This window comes from Coturnix japonica, unplaced genomic scaffold (genome assembly GCF_054131305.1).
Source record: "Coturnix japonica strain WE unplaced genomic scaffold, WE-NBRP24 Scf147, whole genome shotgun sequence".
Lineage (NCBI taxonomy): Eukaryota > Metazoa > Chordata > Aves > Galliformes > Phasianidae > Coturnix > Coturnix japonica.
Window position 1 is genome coordinate 36884 of NW_028189050.1, and position 21783 is coordinate 58666.

Below are 21783 nucleotides of genomic sequence, written 5' to 3' on the forward strand. Positions count from 1 at the left end.
ATCAATTTGAGATTTTAAGGATCTGGCTTTTTTAGAGTAGTTCTCCCATTTGCAGTTCAGAATGACTACCTGCCTTTATACATCTTTAGAGGTGCGGCTTGCAGAGGTGCAGGAGTATTACTGATGATGTGTACTGATATTTGAAACCAACAGTCATCAACAAATTCACCTGTGGTTGAGTTTTCTTTGCTCACAGCCAGTCACAGGAGAGCTGAGCGTGTTCCATCAAATCTTTGCTTCAGGGTGTGGGCTTGACTACTTTCTGTTCATTTTCCAGGGCTGCATGGCACTAGTATATCTGAAAGGCAGACAACCCAAGCGTTTCTTTCCTCAGACAGTTGTGAGTGCTGGGTGCTTTGCTGTGGATCACTGTGGCAGTGTTTTCTGGCTACGTACGTTTTTAGAACACCTTAGTTATGCTTTGAGGGTCCCATCTTCTACCAGCTCTGTGGCTTTTCCTGAGTTATTCTAGAACTACTTACAGAAACGTTACAGCCCCAGAGTCTGCTTGGAGGAGAAGGTCAAAAGTGTTTGGTCTTGATTGGTGGGAGAGATGTGTGATATTTGCACAAACTACTTCAAATTGTGGAACTGATCCTTTCTACAGTAGCACTAATGGATCGTGTATCTCAAAGGTTGTGGCCGAACGTTTAATGGAGCCACTTCAGTTCTTATGTAGAACAAAGGAGCAAATAGTTTCCTTTTTTCTGTGCTCTGGTAGTCAAGCAGTACCCCAGGAGGCAGCTAACAGCTGTCCCACATGCTGACCCCCGTCAAAGAACTGTTTAAAGGTAGAAAAGGAGGTAGAGCTATAACAGAAGTTCAATCCAAAGCATCAGACTTGTGAGCAAGAGAAATACAATTTAATTACGGGTAATCTGTTTAGAGGTAGAGGTGGGGTTTCCTTTACTCTATTGGAATTCCTTGTGGCAAACATTTTCATCACTTGGTTTGAGCTGCTGGGAGTCCCATCCAGGCTGTCACGTAGTCTCACTAATGCTGCAAAGGAGAGAAGACATAAAGCACTTAAAGCAAATACAGTAGCTTGGAACTACGTTGTGAGAAATGCCTTTGGTTTGAGAAGTGAATTTCATTAAATCTTGCCAAATGTAGAAAGCCAGTCTCAGCTTTCCAGTCTCTTTATTTGCTATCAGCACTTGAGATCAGCTTAATATTTTACCTTCACCCTTGGATGCAGAGCATAACGGACAAAACCATTATCTGCGAATGTCATCGCTATTAGGAGAGGAAGAGAAGGAGGAAAGGAGCAAGGGAACAGAGCTGGTGGGGATCTCCAAAAATAAACAGCCTATAACAGTATGGTCAGAGGGAGTGAGCGAGGTTGGAAAAATCAGTGTCTCATAATTTAATTAAAGTTCTGCATCTCCTTCAGAGCTAGGGCTACAGGCTGCCAGGCAGAGGGCTAATATCTAAAGGTCATTCGAATTAGCGAAGATACTAATCACTGGAGGACAAAACTGAACTCTGCCTCCCAGTTCTTGCCTTCTTGGTGAGATTTTACCTTCCTTCCATTATAAATTAGCCTGTGAATGTCATGGGGCAATTGAACTGTCATAGAGTCTCCTCTAGGAAGAACCTCCTTTTGTATCAGAATGATGGAATTGGTAAATTGCAACATGGGCAGAGTAAAGACTGAAGAGTGAGGGTACTGTGACCTATGAACATGTCAGCATGCTGTGTACAAGATGTGCTTGTGAACCAGCCCTACATTCCAGACCACAGTCCATAGCAGAATCTAATGCTGCAATGAGAAACACTGCAATGCAACAGGATCGATTAGTTTTTCTTGCCTCCTTTTCTAAGAGAACATCTAATTTCTTCTTGTGTTCAGAAAGAAGAATAATTTATATATATATTTACAAACAGGCTTTTTGTTTAGTGACTTTTAGAATGGAGTTACGCCTGCTGGAAGGAAACTGTGTATGCACACAAGTTCTTGGCAGAAATACACTTGTAAATCTCAGCTGAGCATCTGTTCTCTTGCAGGTCAGGAAAGGTGAGCCTGCAGGTAACTTTGCCTGAAGGGCTATTAAGAAACATAACAGAAACGGTCATGTTTTTACATAGAATATTTGGTAGAAGCATTCAGTGACTTCTCATGCTTTTGTTACTGGCAATATTTTTCAGCTTTCAGAATGAGCAATGTAGCAGCTGTGGGTTATGAGGAAAAAAGGGAATTCAGGTAACACTGAAACTAGAGTAAAGTCAGAATGAGTCTTGTGATGTTGCCAGAAACCCCAAGATGGCATCAGAGACCTTGTTTTTCTCCATTAGAAACGTATGACATTTTTAGTGGATTTTATTGTTTCTTTGTTTTCCTTTCTTAACCAGTTCTCCATTGTATCTAGTATTTTTTGAAGTATTCCAGCCTTAAGACCTTTTTTCTGCAAGCATTATTTGCAAGGCTCACTGATAACGCTGGATGCAATGCACCCCAGTTGCAATGCGAGATTCTATCTTCAGACCGCCAGATTGTGTCCCCAGGAATACATCTGTACTTATTCTGTGACTAGGAGGCTGGAACAGCAAAGCTGGATGTAACTCTGTAGCTAGAAATTTGTCCAGTACTTACAATAATTAGGCTCTGCAGTGCACACAATCACTAATGAGGGAAATTAGTCAGATTCTGCAAAATTGTACAATGATGTGCTGCTCCTTACAATCAAATATCCTGCAGATTTTTTCACTGATCACTGAGTCAGGAGCAGAATATTTTCAATCCAACGAATGAAAACACTTTCTCAGTGCAAATCTAGGATCCTTATTTAGCTTTTTATCCAGTCTTTGCAGTGAATCTAGGTAATTGTTCCACATAATGATGTAGCATGCATCAAGATCTTCTTGATGTGCTTCAGATAGCTACATTTCTCATGAGCGGAGGAGCTTAAATGAGATATCCAGCTCATCTCATTTAAGTGCATACATATTTCAGGCTGGTCGAAGAGATTCAAGCACCTGTCTTCAATTAGAATGAGTAGGAGTTGGATGTACTTATTTGCTGTGGAGGTTTTGAGAAGCCTTTGCTGTGCACGTAAGCTGGGTGAGTTTTGTAGATAGCGCAGAATTTAGAGCGTTTCCGAAGGTAATTTTGTTTGTAAGTGGTCCTGATTGTGTATGTACTTAAGTAAAGGAAAATCTGCATTTATTTTCAGGGCTGTAACTGTCTGAATTCTGGAAGGAAAGGGGATGATAAAATCTGCATGGTGGTACGCACCTCTGAAATGTACCGACTGTTGATTCATTCCAACCCAGTGTTAAAAGTCTTTGATCTGTGTTTTAATTGGCATTCCCCATCTTTGTGCCAGGTCTTGCCAGAATCAGGAACTCTTTGGAATCAACTTTTGTTTGTGATGTGTTGCTTTGTGATTTCAGCCACCGTTGTTCCTTGAGTGGAGATGATCTGAACAGGCAGTGGCTGACTCCCAGTTCTCAGCTCCATCCAACAATTTACCACACCAAAGGTCTTCTGTATTATCTGCGCAGCATCAACCGGGCCCCTGTGGTGAGTAACTCCCTGTATCTTCTATGGGTTATTGCACGCAGATGGATTATTGCAGTTGTGTCAACAGCCCTGTTTTATGGTTAGAGATGTGGAAAGCATACTATACCGCTATACTTTCATCATTGTGGGGTGTTTTTGAAAGTCTTGGGTTATCTACTGAATCTTCTAACCAACTCCAAACTTCAGAGTCTTCGTGCACCTGCAGAGTGAATACAAATTCCTTACAGCTCCTTAGTATCCTCAAAGTACTTCAGCTAAACTAGATATTGTTAGTAAGTTATTGTTATCTTTCTGGCAATGACAGGAGAAATTCTGTGAAGACATAGTCTGAATGGATCATGCAAAAGCCCAAACTGGAGCAATCTGTGCAATCAGAGAAACACAAGTTAGCTTTCAAAATGGTTGAACTTTTCTGCTGCTTCAGTGAGAAGAAAATGACTTTTTGGGGGAACTACCGGAAGTTCATGAGGGGTGATACTACTGGCATATGTCTGGGATCTGTCCCCATCTGTTCGGTCTTGATGCCCAACAGAATGAATAGTTCTGAGACCTCAGGATAAAAAAAAAACACTGATGGTTTCAAATGTTGATGAACAGAATGGAAGTGGATGGAACAGCAAGTTGGCTTCTTATAGCCCCAGTTAGGCAGGAAATGTCCTAAGATGCACTGTTCACTCTGGTCTTGATGAGAAAATCCTCAGACAAGGTGAAAATGTCTGTGAGTTTCTTTAAGTGAATATTTGTGGAAATATGCTATTTTTGGCCTAAATGACAGCCCTGACATCGAGCTCTGCACTCCAAGGAATCTACTGGAAGTTCAGCTTGTATCTGAGAGTTTATTCCACCTACATTTTCTTTGGGTTTTGAGCTACATCTGATCAGTTTTGTTTTATTGTGCTAATCGTATTGGGCCTTTTTAATTTAAATTTATCATAACCATCCCTGTCACATCCAGATGCATGAAGTAGAACATGCGCCCAGTGGAAGTTTTCATCTTGCTGAGTGAAGTAAGACTATTGATCGTATCATGTCTCTCACTCACAGGCAGTATGTCAGACGTGGTAAACTGATTTTTTCTTTGCCTTTGAAGAGTACATTGATTTTGGTTTATACATGCTCGCAAATGTCTTTTCCCAACTCCAGAAGAAGCTGGATTTCTTCTGCCCTGCACTCACTGCCAAGATGCCATGAAGGCAATTTCACTGATAGCCAAATGATTTCTGTGGAGTGAATTAGTTTAATTTATCTTGGGGATGCGCAAGCAGTTTCTTCAAAGGAAAGGAAAGCTTCTTGAAAGTGAAAAGGAAATAACTTTAAAGTTAGCGGCCTTTCAAACCAAACCCATTTTAATTGGTAACTTCAGCCATAGAAAACAGCCATCTAAGTGCTTTATTTGTTTATTTATTTTTGCTTCTCTTGTTGGTTTTGGAAACCCTAGTAAAAGAAGGGGCTGGATACGCTGTAGTATTGCAACTCTCCACTGAGGGTGGTTTCTTTTCAACTGAGAGCAGCGGGAGTATCAGAGAGCTAAGCTTGGGAGCAGCTAGGACTGAAGGGGAAAGAGATGTTGCTTTTTCCCCTTGAGCATTCGTGGTGAGGAAATGTGCAGTTTGTGAATTACAGTTGACAGTGCACTTGCAGGATGCAACAGGAAAAGTGTAGCTCTTACAGAGGGATCAAGTTGCAGCAAAGAGCAAGTTACTTTTGGAGGGGACAGGAAGATGCTGTTAGGGACCAGGAGACACAAAGCGGTGTTTGCTTTTTGAGATATTCTATCAAGGTTGGAAACAGAATCTGACTGCAAGTACATAGCTTTTTGTGAGCAAAGCATCCTAAACGTGTCTACCTCAGCAGTCTGAGATTGGGTCCTCTCACGAAGCTACTAAGGAAAAAAAAGAGTATTTGCATCCATTTTCTGTCTTGCTTTTCCTTTGTTTTAAAAGCTTCCTGATTCTGTGAGTCATGAGGGGGATTGTTTTTGAGTTTGAAAGCAGTCCTTACCTTTGTGGTGCTCAGTGCTGGCACATTACTTTAAATAGATAAAAATTTGCATGTGTGTCTTGAGTCATACCCCAGTGAACACCAGACTTGGAATTTGACTGTGTGTTGGTGTCACAGCTGTACAAGAAGGATAGAGAGAAAAAAGGGGTGGGTAGGTCTCAAGTTTACCTTGTGGTTGCCCAGGCTTAACCCAAGGAAAGTTCTTCATTGGGTGCTGCAACTATAAAATACAGTTTTGTCTTGGCTGAGTGGTGAGGCTTGAGCTACTCTGTAGAATAAAAATAGAGCAGAAGAATGCATTGTAAAAACAAAAACAAAACGATTTGTCATAAACATTGAGAATAACTGCAGTGCTCAGTAAAATTAATTAAAATGTAGGTATATATGATACACAAATGGAATGGAAACATTTCCAGTAGTGTTGACTTCTCTGCTGTGGAGGTGGGTGGCAGTCATGGATTCATCCCATGGCATGAAATAGTGGTGTTACAGAGCCTGGCTTTTACAATGCTTTACTAATATGGAAGGCTTGTTCCAGACTTGTCACTTAAGGATTCACTCTTGAGATGCAGAATTATGGACCTCCTGCTTATCAGGCAGCACAGCTATCTGAGCAGCTGATCATCCCTGTGTGGTTTCTGATAAGTAATCTTTTAGGTAATAATATATGCATCTTGCATGTTAGTAATTCTGTAAATTGGCAGGTAATTGATACCTGGTTGAGCTGGGATCTCTGCCTCAAAATAGAACCACAGCTATAAAACCTTCTTTGATATTCATAGGAGTAAATTCTAGTTGGTACCTGTGGTTAAACTAATCTATGACTGTATTGCTGGAAGCATAGATGGAACGCTAACTGGAAAAATGCCTGTCATTAAAAGAACCAATAAATGCAGCTGTTTAGAAGGGGGCTTTATGGGATAATTCCCTGTTTTTCAGGCAGTTGCTTGAAGTGTAGGACTGCATAAGCCCCATGTATTGGACTGGGTGATCCTTTTACAGGTCCTGTCCAACTCAGGATGTTCTGTGGCTATAGCAGTCCTGTTAACTAGGACTTGTGGGATGAATCTGCGTGTGAGTGTCTTAGCATCTCCAATCAACGTGCAGCTTGTCAGAGCAGCTGGAGGAATTTAAATGCTCAGTTCCTTAGGTAATTAAACTTCCTGACTGGCTGCAGCTAAACTGAGTTACTGTATAACTACTAAACAAGCATACTAGGGTAAAACTTGCCTTAACAGTTGGTGGAAGAAGTTGATCTATTCCATCTGTTTCTCTCCTCCTGTCTATGTTTATATAAGAATATGTATCTTTCTTCCTCATCTTTTTAATTGATCCACAGTGCTTCCCTACCTTATGACACCTGTCCCTTTGTCTCTGATAGATGCCTCAGAAAACTATTTAAATGATATCACGATGTTCCTTTCTAATCGGCAATGAATATTGCCTTAAAACAAACCAATTTCTTCTCTTTAGAAATCCTTGTCTTTTCACTGCTGGATTTCTGAATGTTTCTGATAAAGACATGGAGAATATATGTAACAGCAGTGTCTATATTGACTTCATATTCCGGAGGGCAATGAGATTGATTATTATTTAACACTTGGGTCAATATTTTCCTCTTGGGTCATTAAATCGTGATTTTCATTTTTATCAAAGTTGATATGTGCCTATGAAGGCAATCAAAACTTCCATTAAAACCTGGAATGTACCTTGTACCTAGTTTATATGATAGCTGACATGAGAGATGGATTAAATAGATACATTACGTTGTGTGGAATCAGATTATTTGTCTGACAAAGATAATGTCCCGTGCTTTATGTCCAGGAATTCATGTAAGTATCTGACCACATACAATACATTTTTACACAACTGCACAATTACATTTTCCTAAACATTGTGTAGCACAGTTTTTGTGTTTAAAGAAGCCAAGGTGATTAATTGCTGGCAAAAGGTGCAGTTTTAAAATCTCCTGAGGCTAATGCTAGAGTTGAGAAGTCAGAGGAGCCCAACAAATTGCTCCGTTGTATCATAAGTTACCATGAACTCTCAGGTTCCTCGGTTGGCATGGAATCTTGCACAGATGTCATGTTTATTTCTGCTGTGGACAGAAATGCACCGGTGTTGACACTGGATTCATGAGATCATGTCAGTTCCAATAGGTAAAACGAGGTACGGCTGACTAACAAAGTTTGACACTGATTATAGGCTTGGCCCAGAGCTCTGCTCTGAGTTTGTCTGAAGAGCACTGACAAAGGTGTAATTCCTCACATACAATCCTCTAGTATTTATAGTGTCTGTTGTGAAGAACCACAAAGCTTACTTCAGTATTACAGATTTTGCCTTTCTTTCCTCCCTAGGTGTTCTGTGACTACCATGGACACTCCCAGAAAAAGAATGTGTTCCTCTATGGTTGCAGTATCAAAGAGACCTTGTGGCAAGCAGGTTGCGTGGTCGACACAGCAGTTATCACAGAAGATGTTGGCTACAGGGTAGGTCTGCTTTGTTCCTTTCTACAGTTGTTGGCATATATGTGCACCTACATCCCTCTTTAAGATGAGGTCAGATCACAAGTTCTGTTGGTAGGTGCAAACTTGTCTTGCAGCAGAGGAGTAGAGATCCAGAAAAGTTTAAATGATTCCTACTATCTTCATGCACCAGATATCTGCGAGAATATTGTCAATAGGTGGATCTCTAATTCATTTCATTAAGATGCTGTTTTGTTGTCACTGCCGCTGACTAATAGAAATGTTGTATTTTTGTGTTTTATAAGTTCCAAGTATACATGTGCTTCTCTCACCCTCAACTCACGAGAAGTCCCCGTGGAAACACTTGTTTCACAAGGAAAAGCAGGAAGGGTGCTTACAGTCAGAACATCGCTTGTTGTATTTGAAATCAGTGGGCTTGAAAAGGCTGAGGATAGTTCACTGTTACACAAACAGAATTCAAATGCTGCTTTCAGCATCTGGTGCCTGTCTTGAATCTGCAATGAAGAAACCAAGAGCAAGCCTCCAAGGGTGTCCAAGAATCTGCAGTGGCCTAGATGAAAGGCTTTGTGATTGCAAAATATGGGAAGTTTCTCTCCTTCCTCCCATGAGTAATTGGGGACGATCCTGCTCTCCATGTATTTACTTCCCAAAAACATGAGCAAAATACCTCAAGAAAATTGTGATTTTTGAACAGCCTTTGCTGTAGCCCTTGATTCGTGGGAGAAAGAGGCATTGTTACTTCCTAATACTTGGCCTCAGATGACATGCGTAGCATTGACACTGGAAAACCCAACTTCAGGATTTCTCCTTTTAATCACCATTCCAGGCCCCTTTGACAGTAATCTCTGAAGGGACCTCAGTAAAGAATCCTAATTCCATTCTGACCAAATGGGAACGGAGGTTTATGGACATGGGCAGCACCCCCGTTTTTGTGCATGCTAAATCCAGCTGTATGAGAGACAGGGAGCATGGTTAAAGTAATGTGTTGTCATAAAAGAATCCTTTGAAAAGATGCGTTTTCACCCTCCCAGAAATACAATTGAAAGGTAATTAATGAGAAAAGCAGAGGGGAAAGAACTATTAGTGTGAAATCCAGTGAAAGCTGGTAAAATGAAAGGAATATTAAATTCAGATTTGATAATGCTTCTAAATGAGTCCTGACTACAGAGACATTACTGTTACCTGCCAGCGTTTTTATTTAATCAAATATAGAAGACTGATTATGCATATAATTTCAATTGTTTTAAAAACTAAACTGGATTAGAGATCTGATTATGGTACTTCATAGCATATATTTACAAAAATCTGTGTGCTGTTTCAGATAAGGACAGAATGAAAACTATCTGAACCTTCACACGCAGTTTAGCTGGATCTCATGATTGTGTTCAGGATTATAATTGTTTGGGTGACTGTGCTTTATTTTTAACCCAGCTCCAGGAAAACCTGGATGTGTTGCTCGGAATCATAATATTTTGCAGCAAATTGTACTTTGAGGGCAATTCAGAAGCAGTGGATGTTTAGTTCAGAGCAAGTAATCAATTTTAAAGATTCCTCTGTTCGGTATTCTCCCAGGAAAAGGAATGCTGTAGTTCTTAATAGCACACTGTAGATCTTGACTTAAGAGTTAGGCTCATGCTGGTCTCAGGTTTGAAATGTAATCTCTCACTTTGTTCCAGTTATCTGTTCACAAGGTTTTTTTCTGCTGATGAATGGACCTTATAGATCTTTATGTCTGTACCTTACAGAACTGGTAGGGTCCATTCATAGCTATAGATTGGATATGCTGAAAATAACATTTACTTTCTTATTACAGAGGTATGTATGATTATGATGTTTGCAGTGGATATTGCAGAACAGTTTAGGCCAAAGATTTTATCTTCTGCGTCAGTCATCCTTTAAGAGAAGACCAGCTATTAAATGTTATTTTCTCAATTTTGATGAAACCAAGCAGTCCTGTACAGAACTGTGATGTAAAGCTCAACAGAGTGGAACTAGAATTGCTTAGAATCAATCAGTTTCACTGATTGTTATTGGAAAGTGAAATTAGCTGGTTGGCTTTCACTGCCCAAACTGAATGAAATTTGAGGGTCAATGCCATTAGCAATGAGCAGAAACTCCTTCTGTATGATTCCATTCCATTCAGAAGTTTAAGAAAGCTGTCATCAAAGAAATAATGAACGTTCTTATTTTACAAGCTCTTCACTGGATGGTCTTTGGGCATGTACTGGGATGCAAGCACAAAGGTTTATATGCACATATGTGCTTTTGTATGTAAATGCCCAATTTCTACACCGAGTACACCTAGTGTTAAGGTATCTAGTATATACTTTTACAGTTAGCATGAAGAAGTGTTGCATCCACACTGATAGAAATATTTGATAGCGCTGTGTATTAGCAGTGTTTATAGGCTGCTGTTGAGAAAAATGATTTCTAGAATAAGAAAATCACTCAGAGCTAAGAGGTAATTTTACTGAATTTTCATATTTACTCTTTATTGCCGCTTTCTATACAGAGTGCATTCAATGTACCATTTGATCCCAGATGAGAATAGTTTGGTTTATTTCACAATGCAAGATAGTTAAATGCTAAGCTCTATTTTCCTATAATTATCTGTGACCTTCAGTGGGATTATGCATTCCCCTTCTTTGCTGTGTGCTGTGTTCAAACAAAATTCCTCCTATAGCTGAATCCCTTGTCAAATTGTGAGGAGGAGCTGGAAAGGAAAGAATGGAAACATTGTGTGCTGAGCTATGACTGCAGCCCTCTAGGCAGAACAGGAAAATGTAGTTAATGTTGAAGCAGCTTAAAAAATAAAGCTTCATAAGTGACTTCAGCAGTCCAAAACTATAGGATGTGCAAAGACATCATTTTGGATGGGATGTACCAAATGTACTTACAGCATTTTTGTCTGTGACTGGGGACAAAAAAACAAACAAACACAACAAAACATTAGAATATGAAGATTTCACTTGGGATGAAGATGAGTCCAGTTTGGCACTAACTGGAACTATCACAGTGACAGTTTCTACAGGTAGCTTTGGTGATACGCGCTTTAAACAGCATAGGCCTCTTGTAGATGTATTTGTGATATAAATGCATGTACATCTGTTTGATTCATTTTCTCATTGCTGATACTTTCTTATAGACTCTTCCTAAAATCCTGGACAAAGTGGCCCCTGCATTTGTCATGAACAGCTGCAGCTTCCTTGTAGAAAAGTCCCGCGAGTCAACAGCCCGGGTGGTGGTATGGCAAGAAATGGGTGTGCTGAGGAGCTACACCATGGAGAGCACGTACTGCGGCTGCAGCCATGGTCTCTACAAAGTAAGTACCTCTTCCAAAGAACTACATGGCACACTCCTTCTAATGTGTGTCTAATGAGCTTGGGAGAATAGAGAGTGCTGTTTTTATGCTGTTTGGTATTGCCAGCTTCCTTCTATAATATAAGTGTAGCCATTCTACTGAGTTTCTTCTCAGTTAAATCCTTCCACGATCCTTCACTTTTAATCTTCCATGCCAGGGAAGTAGGTTCCTTGCTACGAGGTTTCATTTGACAGTGAAATAAAAAGAAATTCCAGTCTAATGCCAAAAATATTGAGCTGAATGAAGGAGTGTTTTTGAGATGATACAGACTGTGTCTTTATAATGGTATTCACAGTAGATCTGAGGTAATTAACATGAATATTAGGAGTCGTACACTTCCTGTTGCAGTCTATCTGGGCATTTGCTTGGCTAAACTTAAGAGCCTGCACTGAGAATTCTGCACTTGGAGTTTGTTACTGACAGCCAAAGGTAGCTCATCTATGAGCTGAAGCCACAGCTTTAACTGTGAACTAAATGGAGCTAAATTTCTTACCAAATGATGTTCCAGATACTGTGGGAAGGGCTGTACTTGTGCTGAGTGCATCAGAGACAGGAGCCTCTTGGCACTTTTTAAGTACATGGTTTGAGCTCTGGTAATTGTATTTAGCTGTACATAATTCTCCACTTGCTCAGTTGGTGAATTCTTTTTGTTCCTTTCCCAAACCTGTTGCTTTCCATGGAAGGGATTCTGTGCTCCACCTTATTTCTCCCACTAGGGAGCAATCCTTATCTATACAGCATTAATATGTGGTTAAGGATCCGAAAAGACCCTTAAGGAAAAAGCCATTGTTACAAATAACAATTAATAAGACGTTCAAATTATTCTTTGCAAGTTCTATGTTAATCCTTTTACATTCCATAGAATGTGGCCAGCAAGTACTCAGCTACTGTTTTAACAGTGCTCTACTATACTCACATCATTTCTTAGATAGAAAAGGCAGAAGAAATATCTGAAGATGGTTTAAAGAAAGAGAATATAACTGCCCTGAGCATTACACCTAGTGCTCCCTACTCTGAGAAGTGCTGATGGGGTGCAATAGGTACCACAGGTTGTGGTGGGGTTTTAAATTTCCTTCAGACAGTGGGGAGAAATTCTACCTTGACTAATGTCAGTGGCAAAACTCCTAGTGATCTCCATGGAGAATTTAACTCATTTCCTAGATAATCTGAGTAACATCTAAAAGCAGTTGGACATCAGGTTATATCAGTGTCTAATGATTTGTTCTCTACTTCCTTCAGTATTTTCAACCCAAGTTTGCATAAGTTGTGCCAGCAGACATCTAAAATGTTTTATGCAACGTTCTCCCAAGTGCACCACCACTCAGTAAGCTGGTGGTCAGGCTTCTAATGGTGTTGGTAGCAGTTCTGGATCCTGATCTTTGACTTTCTTCCTTCTTGAAAATGGTGAAAATAATGGTGAATGTAGCTGCTTTGCTGACTGTAAACTGAGATACAAACTTCTTGTGCTTGAAGTTGCACATATCTGATAGGGAGTTTGCAAAGGATTTAGGAAAAAACAGAGGAAGGCTTTGTAGAGACTGTAAGAAGCTTAAATATTAAATACACAGGGCTGTCAGGTAAGCCCCCTCTCACCACAGAGCAATGTTGTAGGAGGGCTGAGGTAACCTGTCTGATAGAGAGGCCCAGAAAAGAAGTTCCTAAAGTTTTTCGATTGCACGGTGTGTGGCATATCATGTATAGAAATGTGACTTTCATTTCTAAAGCAGTTTAGTGAGTGAAAAATAAGGCATGAATTTGTTACTAGTGATATGTAAATGAGAAACAGTTGTGACCCCAGCCTCGATTAAAAGTCATTTGATTTCAAATGGGTATGGGGGGAGGGCAGAAATGAGAGCAAAAGAAAAGATGACTTGTCTCTGTTGAATCTCCCTGTCTGTGTGATCAATGGAAATGCAATAAGCCATCTACCCTTAAGGAAGAGAAACATAAAACTAAAGAAACTATTGATCTTATCTAAGGTTTTATTCAACATAAAGAAGAAGAAAAGAAGGAGAAAAAAAATCCAGACTCTCTTTGATTTTGTCTGGATTGTCCAATTGAGTCTTAGAACAGCAGTGTCTCCATTTGAAAGCTGCCTAAAACAAAGCAGTCCATTTCAACAAGGAATTCTCCTTCCTACTTCTACCAGTTTACAATCTCACAATCAAAAAGTAATCAGAAACTGCCTATCATTTCTCTCCCAGTGTGAATGCAGTCTGTATTAACTCCCTCACTGGACCTATTGCCCTCCAGGTTTGTATTACTGTCCTCCTTTTGCAGGATTTTGTTGAGCCATCTTGTCTTATTTGGTTTGCAGAATACTGAATATAAGGCTGTGCCATAGAAAGCTCTATTCAGTACAATCGGGAGCAAATATTGGCCCAAAAGAATCAAATCTGCACTGACGCATATGGATATTCTCCTAAGTTTCTTCAGTGTGATTCATTTTTAAACTGGCATAGCTCTTTGTTTTACCATATCCTATTGTACTACACTTTATTCTTCTTGATTCTTGGCTGACTAGTTAAGACGCCTGTAGTAACGTACTGCACTGGGATGTTCAGATTACTAACTGTATTCACCATCCTACGAGTTTGATGTATTTTGAGCCATGTATACATTTGCGTTCCAAAACAGATATAGTAGAAACATGGCAAATCTCAAAACTCAGCTCCGTGCTCTCTCAGTACATGTGGTGTTGGAAAGGCATTTTCCTTGACATGTTGTGCCTGGTAGAGGAGATGAAGTACTGATGTAAATAGACTTCAGCTTCTTGCTTCAAAGGGATACACGCAACAAGGAGTAACAAATGAGTTTTTAAATTATTCCAGATATTTTGACAGTACCCTTTGAAGGAGATTTTACTGGTGACGTGGATCCCTTTTTGAAGAAAGTCTTTGGGAGAGTCAAGAGAAAAAATTAATTCTGTCCAGTCTAATGCTTCTGAATGAGGGGAATTGAATGCCCCAACTTTTATTATCCGACTTGATGAGAGGGAAAAGCCATCCATTTGCAGAGATGATGGAATCAGGGAGAGCAGCACCGAGCAGAGTGGCCATACGTTCATAAGAAATTGTTGATAGTTGTTCAAAACACCTTTGAAAGGAGGATTTGGGGAATTTCAGGAACGCTCTTCCATAGAACCCATCTTCATGTTGGAAAAGTTTTTCTTCTTTTGAGTCCAACTACTCAATTCACTGAACTGGTAAAGCAAGCTAGAGGTGAGGAAAAACTGATGTTGTTTTGTTGGTTGGTTGGTTGGTTTGATTTGATTTTGCTTGCATTCTCTCCAGTCATTTACAGTAGGAGAAATTAGAGGTAAAATTGTGCCTGATGTAACGGCAGCAATTGGCAGGTGGAGCCTGGCCAGAGTAACTGTCAAAAGTCATGGCCTGTCTAACAATTAGAAGCCCCCATCTCTACAAAACTCACCCCAGATAAATTGTGAGAGTGAATGTCCCTGAAGGTTCTGTGAGCCATCTTCGTGTGAGCGAGGATGTGACATTAGTCATGTAACGTGTGTTCCACAAATCATGTGCCATCTTGCTGAAGTCTGTCTCGTTCTGTTTAGAAGGTTAATAAATTGCATCTTTTTGTTTTTCCTATGCTATACTGGCATAAAACCAAGATAACTTTCTTGTTAGATAAGAGCCAATAGTTTGTATTTCGGAGATGGAAGTACTTAAATGCTGAGGGATAAAAGGACGGAGCTGCTGATAAACGGGTAGCAGAACTGGATGAAAAGCTCTGCATCCTGGCCCCTTATACAGTAACTGCAGAGATGAGAGTCTAATAAATGGGAAGAGCTGCCATTATCCATCCCCTGTAACCTGGCTAGCATTTACTGAATTATTTTATACAAGTAATGAACCAGTGAATTGCCGTGAAAGTGTGGCAGAAATAAAGCAGTATGCCAAGATGAAAGCCTTTCCTCTTGCTACTCTTTCAGAGGTGGACTGCTCTGGTTTGACCCATTTCTGTCCAAAATAACCAAATTGTTACTAATACATCATTTGTCCCTGAAATTGCAGTTCTGTTTCTTTATAGTTATCTATAGGCAATGAAAGATTTTCTTTATCTTCCTTATTATTGCGTATCACATATTATATTTCTGTGGAATTTTTATGTATGCCTTATTCATAAGCAGTTTATTACAGTTGATAGTCAGAAATTGGGTTGTTTTGAGGGAGTTTGCAGTCGCATAACGTTGTCTTACTGGCATACAGAAGCAATGATATTCTTGTATATCATTCTTGTAATTGGATGCCTAGTGCACAAACTTGCAAATAATTTTGACTCATGCCAGTATTCAGGCACCAACAGAAATGGTTGCAGCAATGTTCTTGCCACAGAGCGTATTTGATAAGTACTTGCAGAAGGGAAATGAAAAGAGATGGAGTTTATTCTGGGCTTTCTGATGAGCATTCCAGTAAATTGTTTACATCATCTTTGAAATCTGAGGCTTTTCCTATTTCTGGTTTCCATTGTCTCCCACGTTTTACACTTTTCCTAAGTATGAGTAAGTTTCACAAGCATCCAGAAGTTTCTATCCAAAAAATCATCTCTAAAACGTGCATCTAGTGAACCCTCTGAGGCCTGGGCACGTCATTCAAAAGCAGATGCTAAGAAATATAGAAGAATGTTTTTTTGTTTTTTTTTTTCTAAATAGTTCTGCTTCCAGTTCTGGTCCAAAGTGATTCAAATTGGAAGCAGCTGTAATTGTAAGAGAAGTATAAGAGAAAAACAAATAGTTATCTTGTAGTAATCTAAGGAGTGAAGGATTAAATTAAGGTTTTCTGCTCATTGTGTTTTCTTTAGTTGTTGCCCATTGCAAACGTTTGCATCCTGTTTTCCGTATTTTCATGCTCCTTTTGTGCCCACCAATCCTTTTCAGTAAATTGTGATTCAGTTTTCAAGATATTCTAATGGTACCTTTTAGTCTTGATGATTTCACTTAATGCAACGATATAAAGGTTAATGGCATTTAGGAAATGAGCAAAGGCACATGGGAAAGAGAAAACCAACCAGGAGACGGTGAGCATTCATCTTCCTTGGATGGCCAGAGCAACATAATGATTAGTCTGCAAGCACAGCACCAGTGCTTGTGGCTTGCAGCCACAAACCTGTATTTTCTGGTCCTCTTAGGCTGGATTGAGTCAGATGAGCAAAGTCTTGGATGAGAACTCTCCACGGACTTGGCAGAAAAAATGAGTGTTATATCCTAACTCGGATTTTGTTGATATAAACAAAAGGAGAAATGTATATGGCCTTGAACTACAGAGAAACGAAAAATCAGCTGACTTCTCAGCCTTTTGGAACCAATTTCAAAGCTGATCAAATAGGATCTCGACTTCTCCAACTCCTAAATAAACAGAGTAGCACAATCTGAGCCCTTTGGAAGTAATAGCATCTTAAATCAGTTCCTTTGTCTCTGTTGTTGATAGATTATCGAGGGCTGTCTGTCAGTGTAACTGGAGAACAGGTTCCCTCCCTTGTTGTGGTTTGTAATTGCTTTGTGTTTTGTTGTTAGTGGTGTTTTTTAGGTTTTGTTTTTTTTTTTTTCTTCAGCACAACAGAAAGTAATGATGGGATGAGGTCATCGTAGATCTGACTTTGCAGAGTTGGAAGCATCTAGTTCTGTGGAGGTACACTAGACATGGATGTATTTGGAACAGCAAAGCAGAGCCATCATGTGCTCCCCTCTTTCTCTCAACTCTTTTCCACTACTGTATATAATCGATCAGTTGCTGTAGCTCTGATGTTTACCACTTCTGTTTGGGGCTTAGTCTTAAAGGGCTTGTTCCAACAAATCCCTGCGTTTCTTTCCTTTTACTTGCAAATGATGTGAGCATCTCCTAGTTAGCAGCTGGTTTATTTGTTAAACCAAGGAACACAGCAGATTCTGTGGGACCCAGGAAAGGAAAACAGATGTTACCTTGATTCTGTACATTTCTGAATGCTGATATTTCTCTTTTTTCCCCTTCCAATATACCATAAACAGCTGATACCTGTTTTGTTTGTTTGTTTTCTCCCTCAACTACTTCTAAACCTTTCTAGATGCTTGGTTGCAGCCCAGTCTTCCCATACTCTTGGGAAGAAAGGTGGTAGTAGGTACAGATTGGAAAGAGTTATCGAGCTGCTTCCCTAGAAGCTTTTTTTTTTATTTCCCTAGGAAATAAAAAGCCAGACTACATGGAATCAGAAATGCAAGTATTCAGTCATACCCATTTTCTGGGAGTTGTGGATGGGATTAGATCGAAGATTCCCAGGTGCTGACATTGCAAACCCAGACAACTTAGATGTTAGAATCAAAAAATTCATTTGCAATTAATTAATTTATGGTTGCATGGAAAAGATGCTGCACTTTGGATGAAATGTTACTCTTTCTGAAGCCCACTGAACAGTTCTGAACGGTGCAGCCTTGAATATAAGTGGGATTTAAGTCTGCTAATGAAAAGAACTCTTGGGAAGGATGTGAGACAGAAAAGCAAAATTCCTAATGAAAACTAGCTGTAGTATTCTGGCAGTGTCTCTTTAAAAGTCTAAATATCATTGCACATCATCCTTTCAAGTTTTCAGTGGAATTACAGTGGCTAGGTTTTTGATTTCTGATGTCTCTCTTGCTTGTTAATCTGGTCCCATGTGGATTTATTGTACAAATCTATTTGGCAGCTGAAAATTGCCCTTTGATGAAGCTCATAGTCTAATCATGAACTCCTCAGGCATGGCAAATAAGAATGGGAGGTTGCAAAAGCACAGGCTAGAGGAGCCACGTTTGTCTTTTACTCTGCATGGATTTTAGAAGCATCTAAATTTCAAAGTCTTTTATACACAGGATTTTCTGCGAAGATTGATTTTTACCCCTCTTAGCATCATAACATTTGCCATGCTGGATCAGACCATTGGTCCATATGATCAGGTATCCTGTCTCATACAGTGTTTGGTTCCTCGTGGCTCCTAAGAGAACAAAACCAGGCTGTAGTGCAACTGATTCAATTACACTAAGACATGGAAAAGAAGAAATAATCCTACCGGCCCACCTGACCTGCCTCCTTTCTGCTTCATATGCTGCAGCATGAGGCCTGATTATTTCGAGGGTGTGGTAATGATAATGAGCAACTGTCTCTGTTGATAATTATGGCACTTTTCTGTCCCCTTTCGTAATATTTTCCCACACGGGATTTCCTGCAGCAGTGAACTCCACTAGTTCATACTAGTGATATTAGTGGTATTGGATATGCTGTCCAATATTGAATGTAAACTATATATTGAAATTTAATCTCACTTCCTCCTCCATTCTGTCCCTCCACTGATTTCTGCACTGTACTTCTCACAGCTGCTGTAGCTCCCAGGTTCTTTAATCTGCTGTTCTCTGCCACATCCACTGTTGTCTTTATTCATGGATGATCCAATCGTAGGTCCCTTGGTCTTGTCAAAAAGAAATCAAACTAACTCTATTCATTCTTGCCAACTTTGAAATCTGTAGGTGCATCCTTTCTTCTTCTTTTTTTTTCTCATCCAGTTCTTGTCTCTTTGGTCTTTCCTTTTTTATGTTCCCAATTGAGATTTATATTTTTTTTTCATATGTGCTAAGCTCCTGTACTGATAGCATTGTCTTTCCTCTTTCCCTTCTTCCACAACACTTATTTCAGCTTATGGTCCCAGAAAGAACCATCAGCTCTTCTGGTTTTGACCTCCTATACTACATAGGCAGCTTTGTACCAAACCCTCGTGTTTGTGTAAGATTTTTCATAGAAGAAAGAATTCAGACTGGATTTGAGAGCATCACATGATTGGAAATCCATCTGGTCCCCTGATATTTTGTTCCAGGGATCAGAAAGTGCTAAATATTATTTCCTTGTACGAATTTGAATTCGTCTGCCTGCTATTTTCAGATGTACTCTAGTTTTTTCTCTGTTGGTTTAAAGAGAGATTTAGTAACTTGCAGGTTCTTCTCTTAAAAATACTTACAATGCAACCAAGTTACCTTTCTGTTTTGATAATTAATTAAAACAGGCTGAATTCTATAATAGTTTGTATGAGAATGTGCAGGTAAGTACCTCTGAATTAGCTAAAGGAGCAAGTGGAAAGTCCTGTGCTAAACCACATTAAGCCACATGTCAACACTCTGAAGCAGAATTAAGGTGGCCTTAATTAAATTTGGCTTAACTCATTTCCAAAGTAAATTAAACCAAACTGAATTGCAAACACTTTAATTCTGAATAACGGAGGAGAAATATGTGTTTCTGAATGTGATAAACTTACAGATGAAAGAGGTTGCTTGTGCTGGGTAATCTATGAGGCAGAGAAGGCAATATGTTTAGACATGATATTTCTGGAGCTTCATGGCTTATCTTTAGGTGAGAGGCTCTGTTGTATACCACATATGGATGACAAAGAGAAACCTGCTATATTCTAATTTTTGTCCAAGGAAGAAATTTTTGATGCATGTGATGCCAGATGGTGGCTATCTGCAAGTGAAGATGCATGGTCAGAAAAGAGAAATTACAGCACACAGCCTATGGAAATGCAGACATTAGGGACAATTAAAAAGTGATTCACATACATACTATAAGTGGGGACAGATGAGAGGTGAACGAGCTGAAGACAGTAGAGATCAAAGAAGTTGTTGGCTACTCATAGTTGTGAGAGAAGGAGAATTTGGAGACATCCAAGTGCTGATGTTTTGCAGTATTTCTTTTACTCTCAGACACTCAAGACAGGCAGCTTCTGGAGTATAGAATATTAATCTTTGATGAATAGCTGCTGAAGTGAGACAAGGAATCGTTAAAATATTTTCAACCAAGTAATTATCATAAGCGAGTTCCACTTAGAAAAATGGACAAAGGAATAAACAAGTGTAAGTGTGATTTGGCGTCACACTTTCTTCTTAAAGCAAACAAATATGATACCAAGAGGAGCTTAGATGATGCATGTGGAAATGAGTGCAGTTGTGTGTCATGGGATACGTACGGTTCTTGGTGAAAAGGAAAGATGTATTATTGTTATTATCTAACAACTTTTTAGAGCTGAAATTGAGAGAAGGAAGAAAAGATGGAAAGGTAATGGTTGTGTAAATGATGGATAAACCGAACTGCTTTCCAGTGGTCATAGAGGAGAGTGGTCATAGAGACTTCTGTCTAGGTGTTATGTACCTGAGATTTTGTGTAGGCAGCAGTAAATTCTATTACAGATTCCGAACATTACAGATGATTATTTTCTAGTACAAAAGATGTTGTATCCAATATAGCTCTATTCTGGACCACACTATGATAGGAAAGGGTGAAATAATCTTCGGTGTGAGAGTTGGTGGTTACCTAGACACCAGTGATCATGACCCAATTACGTTTAATAAGGGCAGAGCGCATCATTTCTATTAACATGTGTTCATGTATGTTTTTCCCTTAATATGGGATAATAGTCCAGGACTGAGGATGTATTATAAATAAAGCAGACCACAAGAGGAAGAAAAAAAAGATTACGGAGGTATTATAAATTTTAAAACCAATGTTTTTAAAATAGATTCTGTTACATATCCCAAAAAAAGCTTAATCAAGAATTGAGAACACATTTAGTTAAAACCCATCTTGGTATAATAGTAAAGAGAAGGTGATAATTAGAGCATAGAGGACAGTGAATCATAACACTGATGAAGAATCTATGTAATAGATGGATTGTCAAGAGGTGGATTTCACTTCTTTTAGTCTGTTTCCTTTTTGCCAGTACTAATTGTTTACTAGAGATTCTGACAGATACGAGTAAACAGTGGTAGAGGCCATTTACCTAATCATGATCAAGATATTCTGAGGTGAAAAATGCATAGGTTAATTCTCTGTGAACAAAAGAAAAAGGGGAAAAAGGGTATCAGCCAAAGTAATGTAGGAATTAGATGTGGGAAGCTAAGAAAGTAACTGAAAATTCATGGCAATTGCTACTAAAGACAGTAAAAAAGAATTCAATGCAATGACTGGAAAAGAAAAAGCTATTCTTCTTATGACGTCTGATCAGAAATGTAACCTAAAACCCAAGGAGTTCTTTCTGAGAAGAGCCGCCTGAAGCCTGGTGTACTTCACAATTAAGTTCTGCCTTGGATTAAATAAGTTTTTCCCAAAGTATTCCTAACCAAATCTCTTACTGCGTGCCACCTCTTCTTGGCTATTGCGAAAAGTTTCCTTTGGTGGTGCTGGAAGTAGCAGGTGAACTTACACAAGAATATTGAATCAGAGATTCACTCAGAAACAAAATGAGAAAGGCGATTTTCAATGAGTTTGAAAACGATATTGCAAATGAGTCTGTGAGAGGAGTACAGCTACATACAATGGGAATAAAAAGCCCTGAAACACTGTCCATTTTGCAGTAGCTTATTCCTGGTAGAGATGACTTCTTTTACTAAGTAGGGTTTTAAGTATGTG

At 39.3% G+C, this 21783-nt stretch overlaps 1 protein-coding gene across 1 annotated transcript in view; it reads left to right on the forward strand.

Moving 5' to 3' along the window:
• The window catches only part of LOC146751077 (cytosolic carboxypeptidase 4-like), a 94185-nt gene that overhangs the window by 30186 nt on the left and 42216 nt on the right, over positions 1 to 21783 (forward strand). Inside the window, exons 2-4 of the mRNA XM_085535678.1 lie at positions 3394 to 3523; positions 7882 to 8013; positions 11156 to 11332. Of these exons, the coding sequence (XP_085391804.1) occupies positions 3394 to 3523; positions 7882 to 8013; positions 11156 to 11332 (439 nt within the window). The remainder of the gene's footprint in view (positions 1 to 3393; positions 3524 to 7881; positions 8014 to 11155; positions 11333 to 21783) is intronic.